This window comes from Equus quagga, chromosome 11 (genome assembly GCF_021613505.1).
Source record: "Equus quagga isolate Etosha38 chromosome 11, UCLA_HA_Equagga_1.0, whole genome shotgun sequence".
Lineage (NCBI taxonomy): Eukaryota > Metazoa > Chordata > Mammalia > Perissodactyla > Equidae > Equus > Equus quagga.
The window spans coordinates 96,328,594-96,348,396 of NC_060277.1; the positions used below are offsets into that span (position 1 = coordinate 96,328,594).

The 19,803-nt window shown below is 48.6% G+C and overlaps 3 protein-coding genes across 6 annotated transcripts in view; 2 read left to right on the forward strand and 1 right to left on the reverse strand.

Annotated features, from left to right (window-relative positions):
- Window positions 1–10,600, forward strand: part of WNK4 (WNK lysine deficient protein kinase 4) — a 15,998-nt gene extending 5,398 nt beyond the window's left edge. Inside the window, exons 5-19 of one of the 4 annotated variants that reach the window (XM_046675855.1) lie at window positions 138–226; window positions 314–530; window positions 2,730–2,994; window positions 3,231–3,352; window positions 3,580–3,638; window positions 3,737–3,854; window positions 4,118–4,234; window positions 7,474–7,611; window positions 8,154–8,208; window positions 8,312–8,925; window positions 9,004–9,064; window positions 9,164–9,572; window positions 9,661–9,860; window positions 10,026–10,123; window positions 10,231–10,600. In XM_046675855.1, coding sequence (XP_046531811.1) covers window positions 138–226; window positions 314–530; window positions 2,730–2,994; window positions 3,231–3,352; window positions 3,580–3,638; window positions 3,737–3,854; window positions 4,118–4,234; window positions 7,474–7,611; window positions 8,154–8,208; window positions 8,312–8,925; window positions 9,004–9,064; window positions 9,164–9,572; window positions 9,661–9,860; window positions 10,026–10,123; window positions 10,231–10,233 — 2,565 coding nt within the window. In that variant the 3' untranslated portion in view covers window positions 10,234–10,600. Of the gene's footprint in view, window positions 1–137; window positions 227–313; window positions 531–2,729; window positions 2,995–3,230; window positions 3,353–3,579; window positions 3,639–3,736; window positions 3,855–4,117; window positions 4,235–7,473; window positions 7,612–8,153; window positions 8,209–8,311; window positions 8,926–9,003; window positions 9,065–9,163; window positions 9,573–9,660; window positions 9,861–10,025 lie in introns of all 4 variants that reach the window. The other 3 variants (XM_046675851.1, XM_046675854.1, XM_046675852.1) reach the window with 3 other exon arrangements.
- A 553-nt stretch (window positions 10,601–11,153) lies between these two features.
- LOC124247124 (cytochrome c oxidase assembly factor 3 homolog, mitochondrial) lies at window positions 11,154–12,272 on the reverse strand. Its single transcript, XM_046676170.1, has 2 exons — window positions 12,033–12,272; window positions 11,154–11,687 (listed from the first exon to the last, which is right to left on the reverse strand). Exons 1-2 carry the CDS (start codon window positions 12,244–12,246, stop codon window positions 11,581–11,583), a joined length of 321 nt encoding a protein of 106 aa, XP_046532126.1. The 5' UTR covers window positions 12,247–12,272; the 3' UTR covers window positions 11,154–11,580.
- Window positions 12,273–12,629: 357 nt separating this feature from the next.
- On the forward strand, window positions 12,630–19,732 carry CNTD1 (cyclin N-terminal domain containing 1). The gene is made up of 7 exons (XM_046674472.1): window positions 12,630–12,798; window positions 16,088–16,163; window positions 16,391–16,559; window positions 17,503–17,665; window positions 18,148–18,292; window positions 18,900–18,996; window positions 19,562–19,732. Exons 1-7 carry the CDS (start codon window positions 12,630–12,632, stop codon window positions 19,730–19,732), a joined length of 990 nt encoding a protein of 329 aa, XP_046530428.1.
- The last annotated feature ends 71 nt before the right edge of the window (window positions 19,733–19,803 follow it).

Genomic DNA, 19,803 nt, shown 5'->3' on the forward strand with positions numbered 1-19,803 from the left:
GCTGGGATTTGAAACCAAATCTGCTAAGCAGCAGTCGCAGTGCTTTTGTGACTGCACGCGCCGCTGCCTCGAGTTGGGGGAGGGGTGTCAAGCAGAGAGCTAGGGCGCTGAGGGCCTCCTGCAACCTCCTCCCCCAGGGCACAAAGCCGAACAGCTTCTACAAGGTGAAGATGCCTGAAGTGAAAGAGATCATTGAAGGCTGCATCCGCACGGATAAGAACGAGAGGTGGGGTACAGGGGGCAGATTGTGGGTGAATTGTTGGGGCAGGAGGCGGCGGCAGCGGCCGCCTCACCGCGGCGGCGCCGCCCTCAGGTTCACCATCCAGGACCTTCTGGCTCACGCCTTCTTCCGCGAGGAGCGCGGCGTGCACGTGGAGCTGGCGGAGGAGGACGATGGTGAGAAACCGGGCCTCAAGCTCTGGCTGCGCATGGAGGATGCGCGCCGTGGGGGGCGCCCACGGGACAACCAGGCCATCGAGTTCCTGTTCCAACTGGGCCGGGACGCGGCCGAGGAGGTGGCCCAGGAGATGGTGAGGGAGGCCGGACTGCCCTGAGGCTGGGCACGTGAAGGGGGTGTGGGTGTCGACCGGAGGCGCCAGTACCACGCAGGTGTGGCGCCGGGGTGGTGGGAGACTTCAACCCACCCCTCTTGGCATCTCCTCCAACTGTCTCCTTGTGCCTTCCGCCTTAACGCACCCGCAGGCACACGCAGTGTTCCCAACACCTCGAAGTTTCGTTTTCCAAAACAAGCCCTGGGTCCTCCGACCTCCCTCTTTGCATTCTACTAATCCGATTTTCCTGGAATGCCCTTCTCTCCAATTTATTTTTCTCGTTTTCATCCCCCCCCCCCCTTTTATCTTTTTCTCTTTCCTCCTCTATGCTCACCACCATCAATTTCAGAAAGCCTATCCCTTCTACAGTCAACATTAAATGCTTCTTTCCACTTCAGCAGCTCCTCCATTACAGGACCCACCACCATCAATCTTATTTTATACCAGGCAGGAAACATTGCTGTCTTTCTCCTCTACTAGACTATCAACTCCTTGAAGGCACAGATTGTGCTTTATTGATTTTTCTATCCCTGGCAGTGCTTGGCACATAGTAAGAGTCATTAGTAGCCCACACCTGTACATGGCCTGGAGCACTTTCACATGCATTTGATGGTTATTACCAAGTCTGTATGAAATGATTTTATCCTGATTAATTGATGAGAAAATGAAAACTCAGAGAGGTTGTCCAAGGTCCCAAGCAAGTAAGTGGCAGAGCTGGATTTAAACTCAGGTCATTCAGATTTTGTCAGATCACCCTGCCCTATCTCCTTTACATGCCCAGCAAAGTTTGTCCTTAAAATGACTAAGGAAATGATGAACAGAAGCTGGCAGACCAGGAGACGCTTACATGGGAGGTAGAAAACGTAGGGGCAGAAGCTTGGGGGCTGGTTTAGGAAAGCCTGAGCAGGAAGAGAGAGAGTATGAGATTCTCCATAGAAAAATGGCAGCTGAAGGATGGGGATCATCTGTGGTAGGTGTAGGTCAAGGTGTTCGAAATTTGGCATAAAAGCAGGTCTCCATTGCACAGCCAAATCCTGACCTGAGATCAAATCTTGATCCATTACTTACAGGGATTCTTGACCTTGACACTACTGACATCTTTGTTTGGGGGACTGTTCTGTGCATTGTAGGATGTTGAGAAGAATCTCTGGCTTCTCATTAGATGCCAGTAGTACCTACCCACCAGTTGTGACAACTAAAAATGTCTCCAGATATTGCCAAATGTCCCTCCCCTCCTCCTTGAGAGCAACTGACTTACCTATAACCATGAACTGGTCACTTACTTTACTTATTCCTAAAATGGGGCTGATAAGACCTACCTTAGACGGTTGTTGGGAGGACTTGATGATAATATAAAGAGTTGCCAGTTAATGGACACAGTAACAATAACATTTGCTCCATGTGCCTCATATTTTCCAGTGGAAAGCTGGGAATTGCACCCCTGCTCTCTACATTTCTCTCGGGTGCTAATTCTGGGTTATGTCCCAACTGAATCTTTATGGTTCTTTCTAGCTCTGCCCTTCTCATGCCCCAGCTACACTGTCCTTCCTGTTCCTTGAACATGTCAAGCTCCTTCCTGCCCCACGCCTTTGGCACCTGCCTGGCCCTCTGCCTGGAGCATCCTCCTCTGATCTTCAGGGGGCTGGCTGGCTCCTTGGCACACAGGTTTCAGCTCAAGTGTCAGAGAGAGGCCTTTCCCACCCATCTGAGCTAATGTTGGGCCCCCACCCCAATCACTCTAATGCCTGGGCCTGGTTTGCTGCATAGCACTTGTCACCATTTGAAATTGTATGTATACATGCACACACATATATCTACCTATATAAATTTTTTATCTTTCTATTTATAATAAATACCAAAATTCTATCTATCTATCTATCTATCTATCTATCTATCTATTCATCTATCTATCCATCTATCCATCCATCCATCCATCCATCCATCCATCCATCCATCCATCTATGGTTGTTCGTTCGTTTGTGAGTCTCCCGTCACTAGAATGTGAGGCCCATGGGAGCAGGGTAGTGGGCTGTCTCCTTCATTACTGCATTTTTAGCTCTTAGGAGGAGCATAATTGGTAAATCTTGGTTCCCTTTCTCCCATATCTTGGAGGCCCGAAGATGGATCTTTGAGGGGGGTCCTCACCTCAAACTGTGTTCCTCACCCTCCCAACTCCAGGTGGCCCTGGGTTTAGTCTGCGAAGCCGATTACCAGCCAGTGGCTCGTGCAGTGCGTGAACGGGTTGCTGCCATCCAGCGAAAGCGTGAGAAGCTGCGCAAAGCTAGGGAGTTGGAGGCCCTCCCTCCTGTGCCAGGACCCCCACCAGCAACTGTCCCCATGACTCCTGGGCCTCCCAGTGTCTTCCCCACTGAGCCTGAGGAGCCAGAGGCAGACCAGCACCAGCCCTTCCTCTTCCGCCATGCCAGCTACTCATCTACCACCTGTAAGTCACCCCTGACCTTGTGACCTAGGTCTCAGAACCCTTGGCCTCTGCCCCCAACCCAGAAGTTCAACCCAGCAGCACTGTCACTCACCCTGCCTTCCCCATCTAGTGATGAAGTTCTTTCTGGGAAGGATCTCTCCTACAGCCCCAGGCCCCTCCTTGCTCAGGCAGCCCCCATCCTCTGCCACCACTCCCCTTTATATCCCCTTTTTTAATCCCCTCCCTCCCCCCACCAGCGGATTGCGAGACTGATGGCTACCTCAGCTCCTCCGGCTTCCTGGATGCCTCAGACCCCGCCCTTCAGCCCCCTAGGGGGGTACCATCCAGCCCCGCTGAGTCCCATCTCCGCCTGCCCTCGGTGAGAGGGGGTCACATGGGGGGCTACCAGCCATTCCAAGCCTATGACCTATCTCCCTCCTTGTGAAACCCAGCCCTGTGACCCGGCCCCATGTCCCTGGAAATCCACCACTCTTGTCCTCATATTCCTTAATTCCCTCTGCTTAGTACCCTAGCATCCTTGACACCATCTCCCTGGATCCCAGAAATTATCTTCCCCTGACCTCATGAACCCATATCCTATTTCAGGCTTTTGCCCTATCCATTGCACGGTCTGGCCCTGGCAGCGAGTTTTCTCCTAGAGACAGGTAAGTTCTGGTATGAATTAGGGTGCTAGGGTGAGACATATGAAGCTCTCGGGTCCCAGTGTCTACTCTGACACTCATATCTCCTTTCCCTTTTCCAGCTATGCCTCAGATGCAGCATCAGGCCTTTGCGACGTGGGAGAAGGGATGGGACGCATGAGGAGACCACCAGGGAGAAATCTCCGGCGCAGACCTCGATCTCGGCTGCGGGTCACTAGTGTAAGGAAGGGGCATAAGAGATGGCTAGTAACAGGACTAGGAGTGAACTGCCAGGGGGATAGGGGAAATCAGCCAGAAAAGGGGAGTAGCAGTGTGTGACCGGTACTTAAGAGGCAGCTGGTCTAGTAATACTGGACTTTGGGGGAAGAGTCTGCTTCTCTCCAATTCCAGCCTGCCACTGTCACTTGGTTGGAGTGGGGTGGGGACACGTTATGAGGACAGAGAGCTTGACCTCCTCCCCTCTGCTGACTTTGAATCTGAAGGTCTCAGACCAGAATGACAGAGTGGTTGAGTGCCAGCTACAGACGCACAACAGCAAGATGGTGACCTTCCGATTTGATCTGGATGGGGACAGCCCAGAAGAGATTGCAGCTGCCATGGTGAGAGGGAGAGAGATGAGGAAAGAATCTTTGGGTCCTGGACAAGAGCTTCCCCCTTTACATCTCCTGGTGCTGAACTTCCCCTCCGCCACATCCAACAGTAAGGGTTTTTAAAGCAAAGTGACACTGAAGACATCTCTGCACTTGTTTTGGGGGAGATTTCTGTTTATCCAGTGAGGTTTGGATCATCAACTGGAGCAATTTGAGACTAATGTAGGGTATACCCAAGTGCTACAGTGAGGAGCATGCTAGACACGTGATAGTGTTGCTGTAAGTAAAGGATGGGCTGGCGGCAGCAAGTGGAAGAAGTAGGACTTATCAAGGTCTTGACAGATGGGTAAGAATGGCAGTGAGGAGTGGAAAGAGCATGTCTCGTGGAGGTAGAGCATAAGCAAAGGCATGGAAGTAGGGAGTGACTTGGAATATGGGATTGGGTGGGCTTTATAAGGAAACCACTGTCATTGGAATTAAGGGTTCATATAGGAGAATTGTGGAAGCAAGGTTGGGCATGTAAAGTAGGCCTGGATTATAGACGGTCTTAAGAGTTAGAGTGTAACATGGTGAGAATAGGTTTGAAGAAGACCATTCTGCCATGGAAGGTGGGAGAGGGTTAGGGGTAGGGAATCCAGTTGGCAGGTGGATACAAGAAGCCAGATGTGGACTGGACAGAATGGATTATGGGGGAAGGGAGAAAGAAAAGGGGTGAATCTAAGGGTTGTTTCAGGAAAATAAATTACTCTATAATCCAGTAATTTATTGACATAGTAAAGGCTTAAATATTTGCTGAGTTGATATGATAAGGAGTTAAGAAGAGGGGATGTCAAGGGCGATTTGTAGCTTGGAGGAACTAATGGGAGTAGACCATCAAAGGAGAGAGGAAGTTGGAAATGAAAGTAGGTTTTTTTAGGGGTCATGATGAGCTTGAATGACACAGGAACAGGCAAGATAAGATCGTCCATAGGAGCAGCATATGGGTCAGGCAGGGCTGGAGAGAGAGGTGGATTTAGGAATCGTCCATATAGAATTGAGTGAAGGGAGATGGGCCTGAAAAGCCAGAGGCATAGAGGGCCTGAGAATGTGTCTTAGTGGATAACCCCCAGTTCTGGAATGGGAGTGAGGGAGATAGGTCATCGAAGGACACAGAGATGGAGCCAGAGAAGTAGGAGGAGCCCTGGAAGTTGTTAGTAAAAATCGAGTGAGGAGAGTTTCAAGGAGGTGGCATAGGGTGAAGCCTAAAGCAAGACCACACTGGCTTTTGTCAGGAGAAGGTCTTTGTGGGAGACCAGTTTCAGTGGAGTGGGGGTGGTGGATGCCAGTCCCTCTGGGGTGAAGGAGGGAAGGGAATGGGAGAAACATCAGCCTTCAAGAACTCTCTCTAAAGCCTCTCCATCATGCCATTCACCCTGTGTCCAAGATAAAGACAAAATATCACTTGGCATGCAGGTTTATCATCTTCTGTCAAGCCACATGACCCTTCAAGAATCTTTTCTCCAGCCACGCTAGTTTCTGAATGGTCCTCCAAAGAGGCTGGGCCCCTTTCCACTTCTGCCTCCATCTGCTCAGGGGTCTCTCGTCCAGAGTACCTTCTCTACTGGGCTTTCAAGCCCACTCAGATCCCACACAGCCAAACTGACCCCGCCTCCTGAACCCAGGATCTATTGCCCTCTTTTCTGTCCTTACCAGTCTACCCTCCACTCCTCTGCAGCACAATTCTCCTGAGACTTAGAGCTGATCTTGTTGCTTTTTACCCCAAAATCTTTAGTGGCTACCTGTGGTTACAGAGTAAGGTCCAAATTCTGAGGCATGGCTTTTAAAATTCACAGCACTCTCAGCTACACTCCAGTCTTCCCTATTTTGTGAATGTGCCATGCCTTTTCATGACTCAGAGCTATTACTCATGCTGTGCTCTCTGCCTAGACTGCCCTTCTCTTCCTGATGAACAAGGTGGAACAGAGCAAAGGGGAGGCTTTCATGTTAAAACTTGAGTTCAAATTTTGGCTCTTTTATTCACTATTTTGGTTAACATGGGCAAATTTAACCTCTCTGAACCTCAGTTGCTTATCAGTAAAATGGAGGTTATAATATTTATTTTGCAAAGATGTTCTGATATAACAAATAATTTGAGAGGTGATAGAATATGTATGAGAAGTGAAATGATATATGATACAATGTATGAGAAGTGTCTGCACGTGGTAGGCCCTCATTTTGAAGGGTTGCTTTTCTTACTCATCCTTCAAGGCTCAGCTCTGTGCCATCCCAGCTTCCTCCTGTCCCCTAGGGTAGTATGACCTGCTCTCTCTTTGGAACAGCATTTTTAAAAATTGTGGTAAAAAACACGTAACATAAAATTTGCCATCTTAATAACCATCTTTAAGTGTACAGTTCATTTGTGTTAAGTATGCTCACATTGTTGTGAAACACATCTCCAGAACTTTTTCATCTTGCACAACATCTGAAACTCTATACCATTAAACAACAACTCTTCCTTTCCCGTTCCTGGAATAGCATTTTTATCTATACCTCGATCATAAATGCCTTACCTACCATGGGCTGACTTGCAGTAGATTGAGTTATGTATATATTATGTGTCTCTTCCACTAGATTTCGGGCTTCGTCAGGACCAGGACCTTGTTTTATCCGTCCCTGTATTCCTCACAGTACTTAGCACAGTGCCTGGTACATAGTATCTACTCAACAAGTGTGGAATTGAGTGTTACATTTACCATTAATTACCTTAATTTTACTTAACTTTGTGGGTATGTGGGCCTGTGCAATATACTTTATAAGCCCTATGAGAGCAGGAATTGTGTCCAAAAGCACGTGAGGCAACAGTGGAAAGAACTCAGCCCCTGGCTTTAGATAGAGCTGGGTGCAAATCCTGTGATCTTGGGCAGACTGAACTTAACCTCTTTGAGCACTGGTTATCTTAACTCTAAAATGGGGATGTTACTGATGTTAATACAGACCCCAGAAAGCTGTTGTTGGTGTTAAATGTGATAAGATATGTAAAGCATCTGCTGTCTACATGCATCCTATGAATGTCGGCTTCTTTCCTCCAAGCTGTATTTCTTCTTACACCACACAGTACCTGGCACACAATGGACTTACTAAATACCTGTTTTAGCCTAGTGGTTGGCAGAAACAGTGGGGTGAAGAGGTGGTTTTTAAAGATCTGGCAGGGGGAGAAGGATGAATGGGGTAACTGAACCCTCCCACTCCTCGCTGCTGACCCTTGCCAGGTGTATAACGAGTTCATTCTGCCCTCGGAGCGAGCCGGATTCCTGAGCCGGATTCGAGAGATTATCCAGAGAGTGGAGACCCTGCTAAAGAGAGATACTGGCCCTGTGGAGGCAGCTGAAGACCCCCTGGGCCCCCAGGTCAGAACCCCCTGGGTACCTCAAGGGGGATCATACTCTGCTCCAGGTTTCATTACTCTCTGCCTTCACCATTCCCTTTGGATCTGTTTTTCATCTCTGGGAACCTAAAACAGTGGCTTTTTACTCCATTTGATAATCTGATGAAAGTCCTGGACCCTTCTTCTGGAAAAATGTGTTTGATGCATACTTTTCTTTTAACTCATTATTTTACAAAAATTTAAGACTTACAGAGACAACTTACAAGAATTGTACAGATCTTCTTTGTGTGGATTTGCCAGTTGTTTGCAGCATTAGCTTTATCATTCTCTCTTCTTCTCTCCTCTCTCTGTGCACATATTTTTTTCTGAACCACTTGAGTAAGTTGCAGACATTATGCCCCTTTACTGCTAAATATTTCAGCACGTATGCTTTTGAATCCCTCGAAACTCATCTATGGACTCCTGGAGGTTCATGAGTCCTAGCTTAAGAACCCCAGTCTGAACTTTTCATCTAAGACGCAGATCCTCCCCACTGTGACTGTGGGCCCCTTTTCTCTTCCTCAGGAGGAACCAGCACCAATGCCTGTCCTCTCGGGCCCCCTCCCAGAATCATCCAGTGGTATGTACTGAGTTCTGTCCCTACTCATCCCAACCCTTGGGGCTGTACCTGGGAAGGGCATAGGGAATGGAAGACTGGAATCTCAACACACCCTCCTCCCCAGCAGAGGTCCAGAGCAACACCTCCCAGGAGCAGAGGAGCTGGGCAGCCTTCTCCACGTCCCCATCTTCTCCTGGAACCCCCTTGTCTCCTGGAGACCCATTTTCTCCTGGAACCCCTGTTTTCCCAAGTCCCATCTTCCCCATCTCTTCTCCCCCATGTCATCCAAGCCCCTCTTCATTCTCCCCAGTTTCTTCCCAGATCTTTTCAAATCTCTCCCCTTACTCCCCCAGCTCTCCACTTCCATTCTTCCCCAGTGCCTCCCAGTTTCCCATCCCATCCTCTCAGTTTCCGCTGAGTTCTCTCCTCCCCAGTTCTCCACCTACCTTCTCTTCCAGTTGCTCCCAGGTCACTCTTACTTCTTCCTTTCCTCCATGCCCTTCTACTTCTCCCCTCCCCTCCACCACAGCAGCCCCCCTCCTCTCTCTGGCTAGTGCCTTCTCACTGGCTGTGATGACTGTGGCCCAGTCCCTGCTATCCCCCTCTCCTGGGCTCCTTTCCCAGTCTCCTCCAGCCCCTCCTGGTCCCCTACCTAGCCTGCCCCCTCTATCTCCCCCTCCTCTTGCTCCTTGCGGCCAGGAGAGGGTTTCACCCCTGACAGCTGAGGTGGAGAGTGAGGTGAGTAGGAAACCAAGAGGGATGATTAGGGGGTTCCATTCTGGACCATTCATCTACTCATGGACCCACACTTTGTAGGCCTCCCCAAATCCTGCTCAGCCACTCCTGGGTGAAGCTAGACTGGCACCCATCTCTGAAGGTGAGGCCTCTGACCACTGACTTTCCCCAGCCCATTATCCTCAATCCACTTTGTCCTGCCACTAATTTCTCTTCCTCCTTCCTCCATGTCTCTCTACAGAGGGAAAGCCCCAGCTTGTTGGGCGTTTCCAAGTGACTTCATCCAAGGAACCAGCTGAGCCTCTTCCCCTGCCAACAACATCCCCAACTCTCTCCGATATCCTGAAGCCTCCTACCCCTCAGATGACCTCGGAGAGCTCAGACACAGAGGACAGTGCTGGAGGCGGGCCAGAGGCCAGGGAGGCTCTGGCTGAGAGTGACCGTGCAGCTGAGGGCCTGGGGGCTGGAGTTGAGGAGGAAGGGGACGATGGGAAGGACCCCCAAGTGGGGGGCAGCCCCCCACCCCTGAGCCATCCCAGCCCGGTGTGGATGAACTACTCCTACAGCAGCCTGTGTCTAAGCAGTGAGGACTCAGAGAGCAGTGGCGAGGATGAGGAATTCTGGGCTGAGCTGCAGAGTCTTCGGCAGAAGTGAGTCTGGGGAGGATGTTGGAAACAAGGTGGACTTGGGAGAGCCAAGTGTGTCACTAGCCCTCTCATGCTCCTGGTGTGTCCTCAGGCACTTGTCAGAGGTGGAGACACTACAGACACTACAGAAAAAGGAAATTGAGGACTTGTACAGCCGGCTAGGGAAGCAGCCCCCGCCGGGTATTGTGGCACCGGCTGCTATGCTGTCCAGCCGCCAGCGCCGCCTCTCCAAGGGCAGCTTCCCCACCTCCCGCCGCAACAGCCTGCAGCGTTCTGAGCCCCCAGGCCTTGGTGAGACTGCAGTCACCCAGCTCCCATGTTTCCCGAGTCCCCTTCCCTAGTGATCTGGCTTTCTTCCAGGCCCTGGGGGTCTGCCCCTCGGTTTGGGGGGACTAGCCCCCCTCTCCCCCAGCCCCTTCCCTCTCTCAGTGCTCTCCCTCCCCATCCTGCACCCAGGCATCATGCGAAGGAACTCCCTGAGTGGCAGCAGCACCGGCTCCCAGGAGCAGCGGGCAAGCAAGGGGGTGACATTCGCCGGGGATGTTGGCAGGATGGTGAGGGCGGGCCCAAGGGAGGGAGAGCCCAGGGAATAGTAACTGGCTGCAGCTTAACCCTCCTCCTACCCTGGATGTTTCTTCAGTGCTTTTTCTTTTCCCTCCAGTGAATTCGGAACAGAAGCCATATGTCTCCCCCACACCAGGGCCCACCATGGAGCTTGTGCTCTCAGAATCTGCTGATCAACACAACTCTGCAAGGAAGACCTTAGCCCTGAGGGAATAGAAGGCCAGAGGAGCACGGAGAGTGCTGCTCCATTACAGGGAAGAGCCAAACATGTGGGAACTATTTGTTCTGTGTAGGTGTCAATTCTGCAGCCTACCATCCTCACCCCTGCCACCTCTCCAGCCAAGTCAACCACTAAGCAATCCCACCCAAGCCCAGAGGCTTCCAGAGGGCACACTCCCAGCTGGGCAAGTGAAGAGGGTGTTCTCACACCAGAATTAGCAGCAGCCAATAAATATGTTGGAAACTAGGACTCTGTGAATTTGTATCTGTTTGGGCCTGAAGAACTTGGGGCAAAACTTTGTGGGGTGAGGGAGGGGAGGATTTAGAAGGGACTCTCCTCTCACAATGGCAGGCAGGGGTGGAAGCTGCCCAGACTTCGGGCATCCTGCCAGGAGTTCATGAGGAAACTGCAAGGTTAATGATCCACTTGACCAATCTAAGATCCCATCCAGACCCCACCTTTGGCCTACACAAGCAGGCCCCTGTGGAAGTTAAAAAAAGCTGCTTGTCTCTCACCCGTCATCTGCCTCTTTCTCTAGGGATGGGAAAAGGTAGTAAAGTTGGAGTAGTGTGTTGTTCTTGAGAGTAGAGGACAGAAGAATGACCTTCCTTCCCTCAAGACATGGTTCAGTTGCAAACAGTCCAGTGACCCACCATGATCTCTCCCTTAAATCAGGTGGAAAGATCTCATGGAAAAAGTAATTCTAGTTAAACATTTACAGCTGCCTGGGGCAATGCCATTGCTGCAGCTACTGCTCATGGAGCTTTCCAGCATGAAGTGTCAGCCCCAACACACTCATCTGACTCCAAGAGAGAGGACTCAGTTTATTATTCTCAACTTGACCCCATTCTTCCCACTTTAGGCTCCAACACTGCAAAAAGCTGCCATGCCTACCCCCCATTAACAGCCCACCTCTTATCCTCCATCCTCCTAGCCCCTGGGAGGTGAAGGGGATAAACAATAAAGTCAGAAAACTTGGGAAAAGCTAAGGTCAGATATCTCTCAAACAGGGAAACAAACTACAAGAAGGCTTCAGTTGCCACGTACAGTGAGTGTGAAGTGGGCAATGTTCCCTTGACGACGGCCAAATGCATAAATCCCTGGCTTCTTGGGCTGTCATCATCCAAGCAATGCTGTGAGAAGGCTTCAATTTCTACAGAGCGATGGGGCAATATCCATCACGTGAAGGGGCTCCAGCAGGTTGGAGATGCGCGCTGCCCATCCGGGTCAGGGTCCTGATGCCCTTTCCAGAGCCCGGGCTCGAGCAGCTTTGACCTCATCCTCCAGCTCATCCAGGAAACGCTCCTGGGACACCGAGTAGAAGGTGTAACCATCTGGGGGGGTGGGTTCAGGAAGCCACTTAAAATATGTATGCACGTTCCCTTTTCCTGGATTTGCTCCACCACCCTCGTTAATCTCTCATCCTCCCAAATGACTGATTCGATCTTCTGCCCTCTGCTCTTCTGAGCCCTGACCCCGACTCTGTTCTTATTAATAAATTACACTAAAAGAGCACCTTAAAAGGTGATTAAGTAAGGTACATTAAACGCTTGGCTCTGTGTTAGACTTTAACAGCTCGGGCTCTTTCTATCACCCCCACACCGCCCGCCTCCATGCTTCTGCTCCCCTTCCCGTGCCCGCATACGCGCTCTCCCTGAGTCTACAGCAGGGACGGATACAAATAGCTAACACCAGGGCCCCAATGCCCAGGCCGGTCACGATGTTCCGGGTCCGCCGCTGCGGCAGCGTCTTCTGCCACTGGGCGAGCTGCACCTGCCGCATGAATTGCAGTTGCGCGGGAGTTAGCTTCTCCCGAGTAGGGTCGATGCGCTGAGCCGGAGGGGCCTCTCCACTCTTAGCATCAACAGGGTCACCAGATCCCGACGCCGCCATGTTGCCGCTCCGCCCCTCGCAGTCCGAGGACGCGAGGCTTGCTGGGAATAGCAGTCCTTGGCCGCCGCAGGGGACGCTGGGAGTTGCAGTTCGCGTTTCTTTAACGAACAGAGCGCGGCTCTCGGCACTTAGGAAGGGCGGGGGAGACTGGTAGCGGCCGTGCTTTCTGATTGGCTGAGGGGTCCGCGGCCGTTGGGGCGGGAAAAGGCGGTGAAGGGCTCGAGGCCGTGGTGGGACTTGGGTTTTCCTCAGACGTGAGGCGAGGACAAGCACACAGAAGGGGACGAGGAACCCAGGGTGTGGCAGAAGATTCTGGAGAGAAGCTAAGCGGGACGGTTTATGGATCCAGTGAGCCGTCCGGGTGCCCAAAAAGGCTTCTGAAAATGGACAGACCTGTGCGGCCAAGCTTGGCCTCCCTCAGCGACTTTCAGTTTGGAGCTGTGACCACTGAGACGATTGAAGACGCTCTGCTCCACTTGGCCCAGCAGAACGAGCAAGCCGTGCGGGACGCTGCTGGCCGGCTGGGCAGCTTCAGGGAGACCCGGATCGTGGGTGTGGACGCAGGGCGGGGAGCCGGGTCTGTGGGAGACCGGGGACCGGGGCCTCTGTCTCTGAGGCACCGACCTGGACATTCGGTTTACTTTATTCATTCAAATAAGTTGTGTTAGTCCCTCTATGCCAGGTACTGGGGAGATAGTGACGAGCAAGACACACCAGCACCCTACCCCTGATTTCAACATGAGTAGAGTACTGAGTATCCACACTGTCTGAGATGGAAAGAGGACACAGAGATCTAGTTCCTGCTTTCAAACCGTGTATAATCTTTGGAGGATATTAGGACGAAACTGCAAGTGACTAGGTACAAGCATGGTTAGATAAGTGACCTACCAGATCAAACAAGCTTTTATCTGAGAAAGCTTTTATCTGGATTGAAAGGAGTGATGGAGTGAGGCGGGGGTAGGAGGAATTCAAGGAGTCCTCCAGGCATCACGGCATTTGAGGCAGGCCTTCAAGGAAGGATGACGTTTTGGTTGGAGAAGGTGCAGAAGGGGGAGAGTGTTTCTACTGAAAGGGGATACCGGGACTAAAGCCATGGGAATAGGGAAGTACAATAGGGCGAGTACGATGCAGTCCAGGTTGGCCAGAGCTTGTGGAAAGGTAGTTGAAATTAAGACCAGAAAGGTAGTCTGGAGACATTCCATGTGGAACTTTGAACTTGGCTTAGTAGGAAAACAAGAAGGTGCTGAAGCTTTTTAAATATGGGAATGATATGACCGTAAACTTTTCCTTAGAAAAAGTTTTTTGGCTCTGAGGTAAAGGATGGATTGGAGTTGAGAGAGACAGGAGGTAGGTAGGCCGGTAGAGTCTTTGTTAGTAGTTTAGGTGATAGGGCAGAGGGAATGACAAGGGAGGATGGATTAAAAACATTTCAGAGGTAAAATCTAGGCTTCTGCAATGGAGGGATTTAAGAAGTGAAGAAGGCAAAAATGACTATGCCAAAGGGTCAAGCCTAGGAGACTGGGTGTATAGTGGTGCCATTAAGAGAAACATACACATACATTAAACAAAGAAAACAGGAGGAAATGTGACTTTTGTTTGGGAAAGATCATAGCTTTGGTTTTGGATCTACTGAGTTTCAGGTGCTTGTAGAACATCTAGAGGAAGGTTTCTAGAGGCTGTTTCTTTTTTTGTTTGTTTTTTGGGTTTTTTTGAGGAAGATTAGCCCTGAGCTAACATCTGCCACCAGCCCTCCTCTTTTTGCTGAGGAAGACTGGCCCTGAGCTAACATCCATGCCCATCCTCCTCTACTTTATATGTGGGACGCCTACCACAGCATGGCTTGACAAGTGGTGCCATGTCCGCACCCGGGATCCAAACAGATGAACTCCAGGCCCCCGAAGCAGAGTGTGTGCACTTAACCACTGCGCCACCAGGCCAGCCCCTAGGAGCTGTTTAAAAAATCAGTCAGAGGAGAGGTCAGAATTAGAGATAAAGATTTGGGAGTTATCTCCATAATGATTCTGTTGAAACTGTGGCAGAGGTTGAGCTCCTAGAGGGAGAAGAGAGAAGCAGGTGAAGGACAGCTCCTTGGGAAACATTCTGTGTTCGAGGAACTGGAATAGGAAGAACCATGAAGGAAATAAAAGGAGTGGTTGGGGAGACAGGAACAGAACCAAGAGACCTTTGGAAGCCAAGAGGAGAGTTTCAAGAAGGATGATGGTCAGCAGTTTCAGATGCTTCAGGGATATGAACAACAGGAATGAGGACTGCAAAAGGGCCATGACATTAAAAAATCTGGACATATTTACTGACGTTTCAGATAATCATTTCAGCAAGTTGGGAAAAGTAGAAATCAAACTGCAGAACGTTAGGGAGTGAATGATGAAGTGTAACCTGCAGGTATAAGCTAGGCTTTCAAGAAATTTAACATTGAAGGGAACTCGTGAGATGCAGGCCTAGCTTAAGAGGATAGGAGGGGAGGATCTTTTAGTTAATAATCTGAGTATGTTTGTAAGTGCAGGAGGCGGAGCCAGCAGTGAGGGAGAGGTGTAATCCTTATCCATTCCTCCTAACCCTAGCTCAGTTTTCTTGGCAAATTAAAATAGAAAATAGAAAAAACTGCCCAGATAATTGAGACAAAAAGCAAAACAAAAGCAAACAATACACACACACACACACACACAAACAAAACAAAGAAATAAGGCCTAAACTCTAGCAAATAAAAGAACTGGCTAGTAATAGACAATTATGTGTTCTAGGGTATTTTGCTTAATTGCTTAAACTGATTCTCTTCTGTGTTGGTCACTGCTAGCAGAGCTTTAGTCTCTGTAATGATGAGGTTTTGTACATGTATCTATGTGTAACATGTCAAGTAGATTGTTAAAGTGTCTTGTGCTAGCTTGACTTTTATAGTTTTGTTTTTTCCTAAGTCAAATTTTCTCTGAAAACATATGGTAATTGGGCTATGTGCAATTCTTTGCTGGTCAGTACTAAAAGTTCCTAGTTCTGTAGGAGCTTTCTTTGTTGAGAACTAACATTTACTCTTGTTTCCACCCTCTAATGACATTGCAAACTAAATAGAATACTATCTGGGGCTGTTCTTTCAAAGAGAAACAGAGGCGGCCCAAAATCTTGCCAAGGTATCTTGCCCTTCCCACCTTCCCAATGACCCCCACCCCATGCAAGTTTGGCTATGTTCCCCAATTTAGTGGATGTTTCTTCAAAACAAACCATTCACGGTAACAAACTTGCTTCTGGGGAGAGGCTCGGCCACCAGAGACTTACCCAATAAACTGGTGGTGAAGAGATAGTGTCCAGCTGTAAGGCGAATGATGTTTGTAAAGCAATGGGAGTTCTCCAGAGGGTGGGTACTAAACAAACAGTGTTATAAAGAATATTGAAGCTCCAGGAGGGACCTTTCTGTTCCTGTCAACATTCCACTGAAAACAGAATATAGGGGTTAGGGTTCTTATCCATCCAAGAGTCTCCCTTGAAGCTTGGGGTTCCCAGCATGATGTAGAGGCCAAGTAGACCAGCTGGTATGTTTGTGTGTAGCTGGCCAACCCTTTTATCAGCTGAGACCCACAGGAAGGCTCAAGGGCCACTGAGGGGGCTTGGTAAGCCCTTGTCTTTGGCACTCAGTCAGCCTCCTTTTCATACCTCTGATCTGCCTATTGGCAGCATAGGGAACTAAGCTCAGCTTGAGTTGTTTCAGTCTCATCTATCTCACCTCCTGACCCTCTTCCCTTGGCCCCATCAAGACTTTTACACAATGCCAAGAGTTCACAGAGTGGTTTTGGTTGCATCTTGTGAATTAGGCTATTCTTTCCTGTTTTGGCAGAATTTGTTTTTCTCCTGTCTGAGCAATGGTGTCTGGAGAAATCTGTGAGCTACCAGGCTGTAGAAATCCTAGAAAGGTAAAGCCCTGAGGACACAGTCTTTGTGAGTGCTAACCCTCACAATGGCTAATGTACCCAAACCTTCAAAAAAACCACTAGTTGCCCCTTCCCATGAAGCCTGGTTTTGCACCTTCTATCACCTGCAAATGTTAATTTCTTAGGCAGTGATTGATACCGGAGAGGATAAGGCACAGCATAGTTTGAAGCACTGTGGATTGTTTACACTCCCCTTCTCTTCTTTATAGGTTTATGGTCAAGCAGGCAGAGAATATTTGCAGGCAAGCCACAATCCAGCTGAGAGATAAGACAGAGCCTCAGAATTGGAGGGCTCTGAAAGAACAACTTTTCAACAAGTTTATCCTGCGTCTTGTGTCATGTGTTCAGCTGGCAAGCAAACTTTCCTTCCATTACAAAGTAAGGAGCTGGGGTCACTCATGGGCACCTGAGGGTTAGAAAGAAACCAGCTCATCCCAAGGTGACTGTGAAAAACCTAGGCTAGGTGATACTACTCATGTGGAGATTCCAGAGCATAATTATGCTTCCTAAGCATAGCTCATACACACACGGTCACACACACACGGTCACACAGAGGTAGTTATTAAATAGCCTGAAGTTCTGTTCCCAAAGTATAACTGCTGGACAGATGCCATCATTCATACAGGTCACCTTTCCTCCCCTTGGACTCAAGGACAGTTTACATAAGGTGTCTAAATTGCCAACATACCTATCTGTATTAAAGGCAAACTATTACATTTATAAAAGGTAAAATGTTTCCACATCACTACCCCATGCTTATATAGTAAAATATCATTCATTCAACAAATATTTACTGTCTTCTATGGCCAGATGCTGCACTAGGTGTCATGGCTACAACAGTAAGAATATTGTCTGTGCTCTCAAGGAATTTTTTATCTAATGGGAGAAGAGATAGGCAAATAATGTGAGACAGGCTTGGATTAGCGTAAATTCAGAGGGCTATGAATGTACCTCATCAGTCTTGGAGAGTCAAGGAAGTCTATTTAGAGAAAATGACTTCTTGAAAGGGTGGGTAGGTGAGAGATGGGTGGATCCTAAGGGAAGAGGGAGCAGAGGTAAGGAAAGAGCAGAGAGAGGAGGGGGAGGAAAGGGATACCCAGAAACAGGAAACAGCATGTACAGCAGCTTGGAGAACATGGTGGGTTTGGGAACTGCAGTAATTCTATATGACAAGCGTAGAGTGTAAGGGGGAATTACCAAGAGAGAAGACGAGATGAAGGCATGAGCTGGATTGTGAAAGGGCTTTGTATACAATGCCAAGATGTATGACCTTTATTCTGACATCTTTCTCTCCCTCTCACTTGGTTTTTTCTTTGCTCAGATAATCGGCAACGTTACAGTCCTGAATTTCCTCCAGGCTTTAGGGTATCTACACACTAAAGAAGAACTGCTGGAGTCAGAACTTGATGTTTTGAAGTCCCTAAACTTCCAAATCAATCTGCCTACTCCCCTGGCATATGTAGAGATGCTCCTGGAGGTTTTAGGTACTTTATGAAGTGTGTCAGGGAACGTGGATTGAAGTCTTCCATAGAAGGCAATAAGAATGTGCCCAGGGGTTTGGGGGCAGTGAGCAGAACCCACCAATGAGGAACAGCAGGAAGCCTGGGATGATGGACGAAAGTGTTCCCTCTGGTACTTATCAGGGAAAGAAACTCAGGGCTCAGCACCTGGCTGCTATTTATACTCACTAGGCACTCTCTTATTGCAGGATCAAAGAGTTGGCTTTACAGAGCGGCATGAGATAAGGGGAACAAATATACTTTAAGTGAATAGATACTGTAGATGGAGGTTTCTCTACCTCTCCTTGTCCTTTAAAATTGACCTCCAGCTAAAAAGATTTCTTACAGTAGAACATAGCAACCAGGAAGCACATTAACAGTTCAACAGCTTTATGTCACATGACAACCATGATTATGACCAGAGAAGACCCACATAACGCTCTTTACCATGCCCATTCTCTGTCTAGGATACAATGGCTGTTTGGTCCCAGCCACACAGCTGCATGCAACCTGCCTGACCCTACTTGATCTAGTCTATCTTCTACATGAACCCGTATATGAGAACCTGCTGAGAGCTTCAATTGAGAACTCCACACCCAGTCAGCTGCAAGGGTAAGGCAGCTCCTTAGGGTAGGCTCCTTCCAGAAACAGGGAGTTGGGAACACACCACAAGAACCTGGGGAATGTAATTAACCTAGCAAGGCCTCCAGTCCAGATAATCTGCACGGGTTCTAATTAACTGCTTGAATGCAGATGACTGAGCCCAATCAGCAAAACCCTAAAGGCTTTTACTTTTAAATCTAAATGACTTCAAGTAATTAACATACTTTCTTTCCTAGTTCTTCCGTTACAGTTGTTTATATTTGAGATTATTAGATTGCTTTTATAGTGACTTAGGAAAAAAAGCCAGTCACAGGATTGCAACTCGGACAAAAGTGTTTGATTACTGTAAAGTCAGACTGGTAAAAAGCCTCACGTATATTTGTTAGGGTGACAGATGGGACAAAAGGCCTACAAACCATTCAGACATGAGGCTCATGTTTTAATCCCATTTGAGTTGGGAAGGGGGTCAATTAGCTATTACTTGCCCATTTCTTTCCATGTCTAAAAAATGCAAGAGGATCAACATAAACAACTCATAGCTGAAGTTCCATGACCCTAGGATTCGGAAGATCAAGTTTCATTCCAGCTCCAAAATAATTCCCTTTTAATCACTCAGGGAAAAGTTTATTTCAGTGAAGGAAGACTTCATGCTGTTGGCAGTAGCAATCATTGCAGCAAGTGCTTTCATCCAAAACCATGAGTGTTGGAGCCAGGTATGCACCACTGAGCAGGACCAGCATGGTCAGAATTCATTTAATAGAAAGCCTTCTCCCATCAGTTAAAGGAAAACAGAAACAACCTATAAAAAGATAAGTGCCAAGAACCAGGAGTAGGATGAATGAGCAGGATTTGGGAGACGAAAAACTAGGGTAGGACTGAATAGTGTTTTCCACTTATGAAATTGGAAATGGAGGCCCAAATTCAGCTTCGTTTTCCTTTATGATGACAATCTACTACTATGTTAAAGTCCAATGAGTATATCCTCCCAAATAGAGAAAATGTCAAGGCCCAAATATCCCTCTCATTTTCACAAAACTTATCTCCAGCAGAGTGAAATCTCTAGCAGAACCTTTTTTCCATGCCAACACTATCAGGGCAAAGGTATCTTAATGTAATTTGGCCATTGGCAAACACTGGAATCCGGATTTAATCTTCTAAATTCAGAGAAATGAAAAAACTTACATTTGGCTTTAGAGAACAGCCCAAGCAATGTATCTGTTTGTGCACGAAAACATTTTGAGATTATTTAATATAAGAAATCTGTCTCTATTTCTGAAGGTTGTAGGGCATTTGCACAGCATCACTGGCATTGCCTTGGAGAGCATTGCTGAGTTCTCTTATGCAATCCTGACTCACAGCGTGGGAGCCAACACTCCAGGGCAACAGAAGCCTGTTCCTCCCCACCTGGTAGCCAGAACGCTGAGGGCTGCTGCTGCCTCCAACTCATGAGGCAGGCTGAATCTGCCAAATGTAAACAGCCTTCCATCAATGCACTCATCCCTCCCTTTATTTACTTTCAT